General features: G+C 41.3%; 1 protein-coding gene across 6 annotated transcripts in view; it reads right to left on the reverse strand.

Moving 5' to 3' along the window:
* The window catches only part of cpt1c (carnitine palmitoyltransferase 1C), a 45,194-nt gene that overhangs the window by 5,629 nt on the left and 24,509 nt on the right, over positions 1 to 15,056 (reverse strand). For 5 of the 6 annotated variants that reach the window (XM_062983757.1, XM_062983754.1, XM_008113612.3 and 2 more), the window contains 9 exons: positions 11,887 to 12,026; positions 10,425 to 10,596; positions 8,630 to 8,731; positions 6,157 to 6,294; positions 4,704 to 4,781; positions 4,483 to 4,590; positions 3,268 to 3,352; positions 999 to 1,194; positions 687 to 875 (listed from right to left, as the gene is read on the reverse strand). In XM_062983757.1, coding sequence (XP_062839827.1) covers positions 687 to 875; positions 999 to 1,194; positions 3,268 to 3,352; positions 4,483 to 4,590; positions 4,704 to 4,781; positions 6,157 to 6,294; positions 8,630 to 8,731; positions 10,425 to 10,596; positions 11,887 to 12,026 — 1,208 coding nt within the window. The remainder of the gene's footprint in view (positions 1 to 686; positions 876 to 998; positions 1,195 to 3,267; positions 3,353 to 4,482; positions 4,591 to 4,703; positions 4,782 to 6,156; positions 6,295 to 8,629; positions 8,732 to 10,424; positions 10,597 to 11,886; positions 12,027 to 15,056) is intronic. The other variant, XM_062983759.1, reaches the window with a different exon arrangement.

Below are 15,056 nucleotides of genomic sequence, written 5' to 3' on the forward strand. Positions count from 1 at the left end.
GCAGGGTGAGCTCTCGTCTGTCAGCTCCAGCTTCCCATGTGGGAACATGAGAAAGGACAGGATGGTAAAACATCCGGGCAACAACTGGGCAACATCCTTGTAGACGGCCAATTCTTTCACACCAGGAGCAACTGACAGTTTCTCAAGTCACTCCTGACAGGAAAAAAATTAGATTAAATGTCTCTCTGATACATTCCAAGTCAGCATGCTCATCCATGGTCAAATTCTGGATGGCTGTTGTTTTACCATTCACTCTCCTGGCATGAAGCAGGAGCACTTTCAACTCAGGGGGACTGGGCTGCATCTACATGTTCATCTTATATGTCTGCATTTTGTCAAGGGATGTATATTCTTAAGCAGGGCCCGTGGGCTGGATGCAGCCCTCCAAGGTCATTGACCTGGCCCCTGTCCTAAACTTTAGATGTAGGGTTGACCTAAGTCTGAAATGACTTGAAGGCACACAACAACAACCATCCTAATTTTGGACTATTTCATCATAGTCCGGCCCCCAACAGTCTGAGGGACCATGAATTGGCCCTCCACTTAAAAAGTTTGAGGACCCCTGTTCTTAAGCATATTGAGACTTGGACTTCCTGGGATCTATGTGTGCCTTTTGATGGGATCTTGCAAGTCGGAAGGTTTGATGTGTAAACAAAGCAATGCTTTCAGGACAAGGAAGTACAAACCTGTCACAGCAGCGTCCATGCAAGAGGGACTTGGCATAGGCATCCAAAGATTGGCCTGGATTGGGCTCCCTCAGCCCCTGCTCACTGGTGTCCAGAGTGACAAAGAAGGCAGCTTTCTCAACTATGCTCAGCGACTGCTCGTTCTGTCCTGTTTGGAAGAAGGCATTGCGGGCCCGAGCCCAGGGGTCTCTGCAAAGAAATTAGGCAAACATGCATTGTTGGGGAGATAGGGAAAGTGCACTGTTTTGGATATGTAACTGGTTCAATGGCAGAGGACATATGAAAAAGTTCAGGGTTGGCGTGTTCTCTTACCTTTCACCCGCAGTCAGGGCAGGCAATTTCTCCTCCCCAGGAGAAGGAGGTGTGGGATCTCCTAGGATGGACTGGAACTGTGCCTGAAGCTCCCGTGGGCGAAGCATCCTCCCATTGTGGTACAGCAAGACCCGAAAGAAGCGCCCAGCATGGTATACAGCAATGTGCCTGCTGTCCTGCAGATGTTGTATGCTATCTACAAAGGGAGGAACGTAAAACCACAAGACAGTGCTGGTGAACCATAGGTTCGCCACTACTGCCATAAGAGCTCTGTGAAGATTAGACTAAATGGCCACCTAGAACCACATCTTGCTTCTTCCCACAGTGAACAACCAGGAAAAAAGAAGGCAAGACATAGATTGTTGCTCTGCACAAGATTCAGAAATATGGACATTATTTCTGGTTAAAGATGAGAGATAGTGGGCAGTGGGTTCATCTGGGGGATAGCAACATTGTCTTGATAAATCTGTCCTGCATCAAACACTTTCTGAGGCTGAAGTCAGACTTTCCTGTACCAAGGGACAAGAAGTAAATAAACAGATTCTGTCACAACTAAGAATAAATCTGAAATGTAGATTTAATTTTGCAGTGCCCAGGCATCAGCTTGGCTTAAAGGTGTAGATGAAATGTATCTAGGGAACATGTGGACCCTGTAATAGACTTTGGACAGCCATCTCCACATCAGACGCCCAATCCACTAGGAAACATTCCCTATACATTTTTGTAACACTGACTCATCCAAAAACCCATTTGGGGTGCAAAATGTTCTCAGATAATTGCCCTCAACCTTTTTTTAAGGCAAAACTACAAATAAGGATTGGGAATAATGAACGCAGATAACTTTGGTACTTATATCTGGCTTAATACGGACCAACATCTAGGAAACAGAATTGCCACAATATGCCACAAGTATGGCCATATTCCAGAAGTATTCTCTCCTGATGTTTCACCCACAGCTATAGCAGGCATCCTCAGAGGTTTTGAAGTCTGTTGGAAACTAGTTAAGTGATGTTTATATATCTGTGGAAAGTCCAGGGTGGAAGAAAGAACTCTTGTCTATTTGAGGCAGAGGTGAATGTTGCAATTGACCACCTTGATTACCACTTAATAGTCTTGCAGCTTCAAAGCAGGCTGCTTCCTGCCTGGGGGAATCCTTTGTGGGGGAATCCTTTCTTGGGAGGTTATTATTTGGCCCTGATTGTTTCTTGTCTGGAATTCCCCTGTTTTTGAGTGTTGTTCTTTATTTACTGTCCTGATTTTAGAGTTTTTAAAAATACTGGGAGCCACGAATATGTTTATTTATACAGGCAATCCCTGAGTTACAAACATCTGACTTACAAATGACTCATAGTTAAGAATGGGGATGAGACAACAGAAAGTGAGAGGTTGCTCATAAAGGAAGACTGATGCTTTAGCAAGTACTTATTTGTATGGAGCCTGAGTTTTGTATAGTAGGGGTATCTGAAAAATGAGCAGCAATGACCTTCTTGGCAACCATGCCAACATACTATTCTGTTGATTTCCATCTATCAAATTTCACTTATGGATCAGTTTGACCAATCCTGGCGCTGCTTGTTTTGGCTCAGTTTTCCATCTGCCTACCTTCTCTATACAACTTTCCCCTTATTTTTGTCCACTACTCAGAACTCATCCAAAGTCTGACTGGGCAACAAATTCCTTTTGCTGCTTAAAACAGAGAAACAGTAGAAATGATTGGCAGAAGCTTTGCCTTCCTAGATGTTTTGGACTTCAATTCAGAAAAGTGATGGACTGTAGGATTTGTAACACAAAACATCAATTGGATCAAAAGCTCTTCATTCATGCAGTACATGTTTGTACTTACTTCTATACAGATTATGGGGAGGGATATGTGACAGTTTGGAGATACAGTAGAGTCTCACTTATCCAACATAAACGGGCCGGCAGAACGTTGGATAAGCGAATATGTTGGATAATAAGGAGAGATTAAGGAGAAGCCTATTAAACATCAAATTAGGTTATGATTTTACAAATTAAGCACCAAAACATCATGTTATACAACAAATCTGGCAGAAAAAGTAGTTCAATATGCAGCAGTGCTACATAGTAATTACTGTATTTATGAATTTCGCACCAAAATATCATGATATATTGAAAACATTGACTACAAAAATGCGTTGGATAATCCAGAACGTTGGATAAGCGAGTGTTGGATAAGTGAGACTCTACTGTACTACTTTGTGGTTTATGATGCCAGGGCAGGGGAGCAAGTTGCATGAGAACATCCTACCTCCCTCCATGCCTGGTATACGGGTGGTATTAAACATGCGTTCCCACTGAGCTGAGCACATAGGCAGACAACCTTGGATCAACATCTGGAAGGGGGAGAAATGAGGATAGAAAGAATGGGAGGGGGAAAGAGAGATAGAAAGAACAGTCAAGAAGATATGCCTGCAAAGCAGTTGAGAAGCAAAGGAAAAAAGCGTGGAAGAAAGAACCAAAAAAACCTCTTCTCAGCTATGAAAGCATTACATATTATCTCAGGGCCCAGGTAGTGTATCCCAAAATTGAGTCAGAATCCCAAATCAGGCAAGCAAAGCTCAGAATGCAATGACCTGGAACATTATCCATATGCAGATGGCTTAGAAAAATGACCTTTTGGACTACAGCTTCCAAAGCATCCCACCACCATGATCATGAATCTACTACAGTGCAGAAACTGGAGAACACAGAATATATATACATGTAAAGCCACCCTAAGGATATGAACCAAGTTGGAAAGATGACCCCACAAAGAAGACACACCGAACAAAAGGCTCCATTGTTAGGGATGCTGCTGCTTCATTTCAGCCCGTGTTTCACTTACCCAGCCCCAACCCTGGCAACCGGGTGGTATTGAAGAGACGTTGCCACTGAGCCGTACAGAGGGGGATGACGGAATTGGGGACCATGCTCTGTTTCAGGTGGGAGGGAGCCCCAGGATTAGAGGGGTGGGGAAGAAACAGAATTGTTGCAGTCATATTTAGGACACTTGGCAAACCTAGCAGAGTCAAGGAATCTGTGAAGCCCATGACAAAAATGCAATTCTTAAAGGAACATAGAAGCCATTTATCAGCCTTATGGTGCGTATACACTGTAGAATGAACACAGCTTGACACCACTTTCACTGCCATGGCTCAGGTTATAGAATCCCGGGATTCGTAATTCAGTGAGGAACCCACAGTCTTTTGTAGGCCTTGCAAAACTACAGTTTCCAAGGCTCCAGAGCATTGAGCCATGGCACCTAAAGTGGTGTCAAATTGCATTAATTCTGCCATGTAGATGCACCCTTACTTAGGTTTGTAAGATATTTATCACTACTTAAGTGTCTGTTGTGAATATAATCTTCATTCATTCAGTAGGTTGAAGGCAACTTCCCACATCCCATCCTCTGCTCAATTTGACTCTACCTCTCCATTTGTCTAAAGCAGCTATGCTCTCTACTATGGATTCTGATCTCACTCACCGGCTTGATCTCCTCCTGGACAAGCTTCCTTCTGTACATCATCATAGCATAGACGAGATTGCCAGCACGAGCAGCTTGGACTGGAGTGGGGGTTACATAAATAAAATCCTAAAACAAATGGACACGAAGAAAGGGGGAAAATGTTTGGATGGGTCAGGTGAGCCTAAAATGAAATTTGTCCTCCCTGAAATCATATTTTTCTCCCAGTTTCTGAAACTCACCATGGCATAATAGTTGCTATTTACCATCAGGGGACCTCTTCCGCGGAGATAGACATATTCTTCCCACCAGTCACTTACCTGGCAAAGGATTGGGTAAAACAAAAATTAAAAATATACAGAAATATATTTATTCATTTATTTATTTACAGCATTTATATTCCGCCCTTCTCACCCTGAAGGGGACTCAGGGCAGATCACAGAACACATATATGGAAAACATTCAATCCCTTTATACAGACAAGACAGACAACAGATACAGGTATTTATTGGCATTTCCCCTTTTTGGTATCCTGGAGGTTGTGCTCGATTCTGGCCACAGAGAGGTGCTGTCACTCCATTGTCCATGTCGAAGAGCCCATGATCACAAATTTCCTCCTTTCTTTGATTGCTGGAATTTCTGGTATTTTCTATTTATGGTGCCATAAAATACCTCCCTGCTTAAACGGTACCTAATTTAGTTACTCTTAGCTGTTTTCAAATTGCTTAGGTGGGCAGTGAGCTGGGCTGAAGGTCGGGTATTCACCCCGACCCAGGCTTCAAATTGCCAACCTTCGATTGGTAAGATTTATTGCAGCTGGTGCTAAAGCCCGGCCCATAGAACCTTTATTTTCCTCACCAATGCCATCAAGTGTGAGGTTTATCCCCCATACCACCACTATGGTATCAAATGGGACCTTCTGGATGCCATCGTGGTTCCTGTGATAGACTTCCTTAGTCTAATCCCAGCAAAGGAATGGGATCCATGAATGAGAATCCTCTTAAATAACACAATGTAACACAATTTTTGTTCTTGGGTTATAAATGTCATTTTCTAATTGGTTCTATCATAAAAACATGGGGAAAGTTTATTAAACGGCAATAACTTGGTATTTGTGGGAGGGACATCCTGCAGCACATTTTGCTCTAGTTTTTCAATGAACATCTCATAGAGTTTCAACCAATTCAACATAGTTTGTGGTAGCCACCAAAACTAAATTTCTGAAATATGACAATTATTTTCAAAGTAAGTACTGCATAATTAAACAGGAAATAACAATTTCAAACCAGGAACAGATTTTTTTTCCAAATTTTGTTACATAGTGTAATTGCTGTTACCAAATAGTCCAATAACCATTATGTAGAAAACTTAGAGACACAAGTGTATGGTACAAAATAAATTATTAAACAGAAGTCCAACATACAAATAAAATCTAACTAATTCTAACACACATCTTTCACTCTATTCCTGACTCTGATACATACATCTTTCATTCTTACTGTCCTACACACTTCCTTTCTAAAAACCCCTCAAATATTCGCCCATTCCAATATTCCATATTCTTAAACTCTCTCAACAAACCTTATTACATATCTATACCTCACTGACATAACCATATTTTATATTAATTTTTCTAACAAACAAAACACAGATACCATAGGTCCATATCATCACCATTTCCCCTTCTCCACTCACATAGTTGGATGCCCACCAAGACTTGAGCTTGAGGTACCACTGCAAGCGAGGTCCAAGGGTTTGTTCAAAGTCACGGGCAAGAGCTGCCATCCGCTGGAATTCGGCATCTGTCGTAAGTGGCCGTATGGACTCCAAATACTAGGGGAGAAGAGAATTATGGGATCTGAAGATCATGGTTTGTTCTTTGTCCCAGGTCATCCCGCTCTCCTACAGCCAAGAGAATACATCTGTCCTCACACAATGATGGTACAATGCAAGCTTTGCATGTAGAAAGGCACAGGTTCAATCCCTGGGAAAAGGGGGCAAACCATTACACCACACTGACTTTCACTTTCCCAGGATACTCTGTCTTATTGCCCTTCCATTGCTTCTATCTCCAATATTAGAACGCATAATGTGCCTACTAAATGTGCAAGGTCAAAGAAAAAGATAAGACACACTTAAGCTAAAGAAGACAATTCTCTATGTGATGGGACCCTACAGCCAGGGTTGAAAAGTAGTCAAGTCAACCCAAGTCTGGATGATTGCAATTATGAATTTCAACAAAAGGGGGCAGTGATCAGCAGTTCCTGATATTCCTCTAGATCAGGGGTCCCCAAACTAAGGCCCAGGGGCCGGATATGGCCCATCGAAGCTATTTATCTGGCCCCCATGGCACAAGGGCAAAAGGGGGTTGGGCTAAATGACCCAAGGGGTCTCTTCTTCTCTTACAACCCTTATTATTATTATTGTTGTTATTATTATTATTATTAATATTAATATTGAGGCTGGATGGACATCTGTCAGGGATGCTTTGGTTGTGGTTTTGGTGCACAGAGGCAGAAGGGAGTTGGACTAAATGGCCCAAGGGGTCTCTTCCAACCCTCTTTATTATTATTATTATTATTATTATTATTATTATTATTATTATTATTATTATTAACATTGAGGCTGGATGGCCATCTGTCAGGGGTGCTTTGGTTGTGCTTTTGGTGCGCAGAGGCAGAAGGAGGTTGGACTAAATGGCCCAAGGGGTCTCTTCCAACCCTCTTTATTATTATTATTATTATTATTATTATTATTATTATTATTATTATTAACATTGAGGCTGGATGGCCATCTGTCAGGGATGCTTTGGTTGTGCTTTTGGTTTAAATGGCTAATGACTAAATGACTAAATGGCCCAAGGGGTCTCTTCCAACCCTCTTTATTATTGTTGTTGTTGTTGTTATTATTATTATTAATTATTATTGCTCAGTGGTCAACTATAGTCCGGCCCTCCAATGGTCCGAAGGATCGTGAACTGGCCCCCTGTTTTAAAAGTTTGGGGACCCCTGCTCTAGATAAAAGGTAAAGGCAAAGGTTTTCCCCTGACATTAAGTCTAGTCCTGTCTGTCTCTGGGGGTTGGTGCTCATCTCCATTTCTAAGCCAAAGAGTTAGCGTTTTCCATAGACATCTCCAAGGTCATGTAGCTGGCATGATTGCATGGAGCGCCATTACATTCCCGCCGGAGCAGTACCTATTGATCTGCTCACATTTGCATGTTTTCAAACTGCTAGGTTGGCAGAAGCTGGGTCTCACCCCACTCTCTAGATTCAAACCACCAACCTCTTGGTCAGCAAGTTCAGCAGCTCAGTGGTTTAATCCGCTGTGCCACCAGGGGCTCTGATAATCATCTAGATTACCAATGCTTTTATTCTTTGGACCAAACAAGACCTGACAATAATGCCTTTTTATTTTCAGTGTGTGAAAGGTTTATTCTTCTTAATTAACTAGATTCAGTGGAATGCTGAAAATTACTGGGATTTCAAGAAGCACAAAGGAGCAGTTACGAGGACCATTTATCGCAGAACCTTTCATTTTGGTGACACATATTTTAGACATGCATCATTTCGTGACACAGTAATTCCGTTTTACTAGCGGACCGGAGGTGAAACGAATCCCTTACAAGAGAGACAGACACATACAGAAAATTGTAATAACAAAATGTATGGGGACAAAACATATCTCATGAAAACCTTTCCTTTATGGTTTTAATAATATATGATTTATTGCTTATTTCACATGACTCAGAGGTTTCTTGTAACAGGCATGTGGCACACAGATATCTACTCACTGCATCAGAAACAATAACATGTTGCAACACACAGTTTGGAAAACTCTGGTTTATCTTATGTATTAGTATTTGCCTTGGAAGGCTATCCTCCCAAACTCCCAAGAGACAACCAAGCAGGGATTTCTTTATGTGTGTGGGAGTTTTTTGTTTTTTTTTTGTTCCATGAAATTTCAAAACAACCCTTGTACACATATGTCACCCTTTTCAATGGCATAGTCCAAGTCCAGCATCTTTTACTCTGCCTTGCTGTTAGACTTTTGCTAGACAATTGGGAGCCCGATACCTTGCTGATTCTTATACAAATTGTTCAGAAATATAGTCTAAGAACCCAATCTCATTGCTGAACTCAAGAGAGAAAGTACAAGAAACAAACGCACCTTCTGCATAGTATCCTTGAGGGCGGGGACAGGCAAGCGGGGCAGTGAAGCCTGGTAGCTATACAACATCGGTTTTCGCCCAGCAAACATCTTCACCAGTGCCTGTTAGGGGACAAGCAATGGAGAGGAGAAGCTTAAGACAGGCATAAAAACAGAACAGTGCTCTCTTTTCCTCTGCATCACTATTATTAGCCTAATAGGCAGCTTTCTACCTCAATATCAGTAGCCTAGTCCAGAGCTCCTTAAACTTTTCCATTTGGGACCCGTTTCGATCTGAGAATTTTTTATGTATATAGGTATATTAAATATATTGAAAACAAATCAGCATTTGCAAGGCTTACTAAACAAGCTGAATTTCCTTCTTGTGAAGCACAGCTGAAGGATCTCCTGTAAACACCGCACAACGGTTTTGTGTAAATGTCTAAAACAATCGCTCAGTGTGACGTTCCAAAAACCTTTTCCCCCCAAATTTTTCAGGACCCCAACATTGAACAAAGGCAAAACTTTCCAAACTGTGTATTTGGGTTGCCTAGGTGTGTTGCATGAAAAATGCTCCCCCATTTTTGCCCCCATTGTTGATTGAGTTGCAGTAATTACAATTAAAATGGATGTTTCTAATCAAGAAAGGAAAACCTGTTGACAATGATGTTTGTGATGGACCACATGGAGTGGCTAGCTACAGAGGAAAGGACACAAGAATCAACTGTAACATGTAAGTTTACAGGAAAAAATACAAACCTCAGGCTTTAGCACAACAGGTTAATCACCAAGCTACAATAAATCTTGCTGAGAGCTTGAACCCTGGGTCAGGGTGAGCTCCTGACCTTTAGCCCAGCTTCTGCCTACTTAGCAGTTCAAAAACAAATGTGAGTAGATAAATAGGAATCGCATTAAAAGCGGGGAGGTATTGAGGCTAGGTGTTTGATCAGAGTAAAGGAGGAAGTTTGGGCAGGGAGATGGAGCAACAGCAATCCTCAGTGGCCGGAACCACGCACAGCCTCCAAAAGATGCCAAAAGATGGAAAAGCCTATATATACCTCTCTCTGTTGTCTGTCTTCTCACTGTTATAATCGGCATTGTATGTTTGCCATATATGTGTTCTGTGATCTGCCCTGAGTCCCCTTCGGGATAAGAAGGGCAGAATGTAAATCAATTAATTAATTAATTAATGTATATATTATATAGTATGAAATTTTGCCTCCAGTGGTGCAGTGGGTTAAACTGCTGAGCTGCTGAACTTGCTGACCAAAAGGTCGGCGATTCAAATCCGGGGAGTGGAGTGAGCTCCCGTTGTTAGCTTCTGCCAACCTAGCAGTTCAAAAACATGCACATGTGAGATCAATAGGTACCACTCCAGTGGGAAGGTAATGGCGCTCCACGCCAGCCACATGACCTTGGAGGTGTCTACAGACAACGCTGGCTCTTTGGCTTAGAAAGGCAGATGAGAACCAACCCCCAGAGTCAGACACAACTAGACTTAATGTCAAGGGAAAACCTTTACCCTTTACCTTGCCAGTAAAACTGAATTACCATGTCATGGTAGGATGCATGTGTAAAAAGTGTTCCACCAACATAAAAAGTTTGGAGAGGTTTGGACTAAGGGGACCCAATTTGGGCTTGGGACCCAAGGTTTAAGAAGCAGTGGTCTAGTCCTCATTGAATCTCTGGTAAATCTCTGGGCTGGACAAGCGCAGATTAGATTGTGGCTCTGGAAAATCTCTGGCCTACATAGTCACTAGCTATGCTAGCTGAAGATTCTGGGCGAATGACAGCAAGCCCTTTCTGCAAAACATACCAGCCAAATTTTTGTGGTGTTGGACATCTTCCCATGCTCCTCATACATCCAGCCATGATAGCACAGCAGCATCTTCAATATGCTACGCATTGTCATAATGAGGGCCAGCCAAAGGACTGTGGAAAAGGTTGCAGCGCTGAGGATATTCATGCCCTGATCTGACAGATAACCACTGGGTGGAACATGGAGAGAAAGAGAAAGGGAGGAGAGAAGAAAAAACATATAGAGAGTTCAAGTCAAAAGGAAACATCTTAGGAGAGAAGAAAGTTCAACCGTCCCTTCTAGCCCCACTTCGCTGGACTACTAACACGTATAAGAATTCTAAGAATGTCAAAGAAACATATTTTCAGGCTTTCCAAGCCTGGAGCTCTTCAGATAATTGGATTACACCCTTCAAAATCCCCTAACCGGTCTTGTCTACCTAGTACAGAGAAGGGCAAAGTGTGCCCACCCCAAGGCTGCTTTTGTGGATATTATCAATTCTAGATTCCACAGAACAACATTTTGTTGTCCCCAAGAAGAGTGAACTGACTCATGTGGAAGCCTCCAGGAGTGAGAACACAAGCAACACAAAAGATCCATTTTTTCCCCCAAAATCAGAAGTGAACTTCAGCCCACCTCCAGTTGTGTTTATTTTCTTTTTAAGGCATTTTGGCTATATATGATGCCCTTGATGGGTCTCAGGAGCACAGAATTGGCTCCAGATTCATTGCAGTTGACCACCCAAGTCTAGAATGTTGATCAATATCCAAGAAAGTTAGTGGACAAATATTTCTGGGAAACTAATAAGCATGGTGTGATGGAGAAAGGCATCTTCCACAAGTCACCTGCATTATGGAATCAGATAAACTCTCTGTAAGCATGGAGAGGTCATCATGTTGAAAGCTGAAACAAAGGCAGAAACTTCTCTAAAGTCACTGAAGCAGATGCCATTGTAGGAGCATTTTTGGTAGCATCCTTTTGAAAACCTACTGGCGGTACTGTCACCCAAAGATCCATTGTTCTAAAATTCTGATGGGGAAAATAATTTCTCTTTAATCACTCCACCATGTATAAATTCCAATTTACGCTGTAAATCTGAAATCAAAAAAAGTTCTGGTCCTCAGCATTTTGTACAAGAGATACTCAACCTATATCTATTTTTATTGGTGGTGGAGTAACAATAGAGACGTGGGCATCCTCAGCTGGATGGAGAGAGCATTCAATCCCCTCCAACCTGAATCTGATCAAGCAAACCACAGTTCCTCCCATTCAGGTGTCACAATAAACAATATTTTGTTTCCTTTTGGAAATGAGTCAGAAGGGGGCAATCTCATTAATGTGAGACGCACTGTAGAATGTTCTCGTAGCAAGAAACCACTACTTCCCATTGTTGAAACCAAGTCATCTCTCCAACCCCAACAACTTTAAGTCTTACTAACTAATCTGTGCTACACATCTACTTTTCCCTTCCTTAACATACCTGACTGGTAGGTGTTCCTTGATCTTGTCAATCATGCCCATGGAGGGGTCAAGGCGAGAGTATTGGGTCACCAGGATGGCAGTAACCATGAAGAGCCAACTGGAAGGGCTGGCAGGGTAGACTCCTGTCACGAAACCATTCTGTTGGAGGTAAATGAATGTTAGGAACAAGAGAACTAAGAAAAGGTTCAAATGTTTGTTGAATTGCAAGAGCTGTGCTTTATGAAACCCCTTTCCTGGAAAATATAACACTGGCCAACACACATTTTGGTGTCTCAAATGTTAGGCCCGTTTCTGGGTATATTTGACCAATTGATACCAAAAATGGCACCAGTTCTAGCTTTTGTGATACAGAACATATGCTGCTTAAAAGTTGCCATCTCTTTGTTTTTGTTGGGCTGTTGGAATGTTTTGTCCAGTTTACTGTTAGTTACAGACTTCCTTGCCTATTCACTTTTAAGGAAGTCAATGATACGTTTCTTGCTTCTAAAAAACAAGGAGATTGTACCTGATAAAATAGCTGCTGCTGTCTTAAAAGTCACAAGACAGTCACATTCCATCATCTGGATGATGAAAACATTTTTTTCTCTGCTATTTGAAAGTAGACTAAAGTCCTTTGCACTCCTCCTAACTTAATTTAGTTTTACATGAAGTTGCAACATGTTGATCTTTACTTGAAAAATGGTAAATTTTGAATTGAAAGAGTAAAGCCAAAATGTAGCTTTCAAGGTCATACTTGACTGAATGGGGTATGGTGTAATTATATTGTCTTTCTATTTATTTATTTTTTGCAAATGGAAACGTCTACATTTCAAAGCAAGAGCGACACTGAGCTTTTTATTCATTTTTTCTTGCTGATAAGCATTGCATTATTGACTAAAAAACTTGGTAGTTACTTTCTAACCACTCCCATTTCCTATAATGCAGGTTATAGGCTGCTTCTACAGTGCCATATAGTCCACATTATCAAAGCAGATAATCCACATTATTATCTGGATTATATGAGTCTACACTGCCATATAAACTGTCCAAAGCAGGTAATCTGGATTTTATCTGCTAATTGGCACTTACTTGCATAATGGCTAAACTCTGTCATTGCATGTTGAGTAAAAGTGACATCCAGCAAAACTGTGCTAATGTAAATTTAGGTTACACTAAGCATGTATACAATTTTGGCTTAAAAGATTAGGGCTGGAGCTACACTGCTCTATATACCAGGATCTGATCCCTGATTATTTTCGTATCCCAGATTATCTGATAGTGTAAACTCATATCCAATTCAAAGCAGATAATCTGGGATCAGATCCTGGGATATAGGGCGGTGTATATTCAGCCCTAATCCTTCAAGCCAAAATCCTATACACGCTTAGTGTAACCTAAATTTACATCAGCACGCTTTTGCAGGATGTCACATTTACTCAACATGCAATGACAGAGCTTTCCCATTATGTAAGTAAGTGCAAGTTAGCTTTGCCAAGTCAAACATGAAAAAGGTTTTGTGTCTTAGGAAATGACCACACTTAACACAACCACTTGTGCAATTATTTTTACACTAGCATGATGCCCCAGTAAGATTCCACTCAATCCCATGAAACAGTTCCAATTTTCCCACACAGAGAGATAGTATTCTTTTCATGTCAATAATAGAAATAACACACCAAAAGAATACTTAGATTACTGAATAAGATGTTAGATACATACTGAACTTTAATAACTGGAGAACAAACAGTGGGTCATACTTCATACTGATGGTTGTCTTGGTTCTCTGATAAACCTATGATTTCATTCTCTGAAGGTTATTACTAAAGTGTCCCAGATCTTCAACTTCTCCAAACATCTTACTTCAACTTGGACAAACATCGATCACAGCAAGTACGTACAAATCTGCTGGATTACAATTTAATCCTTAAAAGTCTACAATGAAGCATTGTGGTTTCCAGGAATAAACAGATATCAGAAGCTCTGAAGTCTTTGGGTTAACATTTATGGTCGAATTTTCATTGCTCAAACTCTATGTGTTTTTAGACCTTTGGTTGTTCCCTAAGCTCATGCTTCAGGTACTACTTACAACATGTGTTTGTTTTATACAAACAAATTCATTGTTGCTTGTTTGTTTTGTATTTTGGTAGCCATTTGTAATTTATTGGGAGCCTCCAGTGGCACAGAGGATTAAACCGCTGAACTGCCTAACTTGCTGACCAAAAGACTGGTGGATGGAATCCGGGGCACAGGGTGAGTTCCCACTGTTAGCCCCAGCTTCTGCCAACCTAGCAGTTCGAAAACATGCAAATGTGAGTAGATCAATAGGTACCGCTCCAGCGGGAAGGTAACGGCGCTCCATGCAGTCATGCCAGCAACATGACCTTGGAGGTGTCTACGGAAGCTGCTGGTTTTTCGGCTTAGAAATGGAGATGAGCACCAACCCCAGAATCAGATACAAGCAGACTTAATGTCAGGGAAAATCCTTTACCTTTACCTTACCTTGTAATGTATTGCTTTAGATATCTGCAATGGGTGATTTTTGGATATTTGCCATTTGTGCCTTTTCACTACAGGCAGTTCCCAAGCTTGGAACCTGATAGGTTCTAGAGGTTTGTTCTTAAATTGAATTTGTATGTACATTTTTTCAATGTAACTCCAGATAGATAGATGGATAGATAGATAGATAGATAGATAGATAGATAGATAGATAGATAGATAGATAGAAGCAAGCTTTGGATAGCATAGGGAAGGGTTAACACCCCCGTGGTGTTTGTTTTGCTGTCTGTGCCACTCTTCAGAAGACCTCACTTCACTTTCTGTCCCTGTGATAACTGGATTTTATAAAATTTTATTTGTTGTGGAAACAAAGATTGGTGAGAAAGCTTCAGTGGAGACATCTTTTCGCCCATGATAACTCTTCCAGGAGTGAATTTCCCTTCCTAGGAGTAGATTTCTCTCACTTCCTGTTGTTTCACCCCCATTCTTAACTATGAATTGTTTATAACTCAGACGTTTGTAAATCAGGAACTGCCTGTATTTGTTTTTATGTAGATGGTTGGCTGCCCCGAACACCTTTGAGGAAGCGTGATGCTGATGCATAAATCAAATTACCGTATTTTCTAGAGTATAATCTGTGCATTTCATGTAATGCGCACCTCAAATTTGACAATGTACTTTAGCCAAAAAAAA

This window comes from Anolis carolinensis, chromosome 6 (genome assembly GCF_035594765.1).
Source record: "Anolis carolinensis isolate JA03-04 chromosome 6, rAnoCar3.1.pri, whole genome shotgun sequence".
NCBI classification, from domain to species: Eukaryota; Metazoa; Chordata; class Lepidosauria; order Squamata; family Dactyloidae; genus Anolis; species Anolis carolinensis.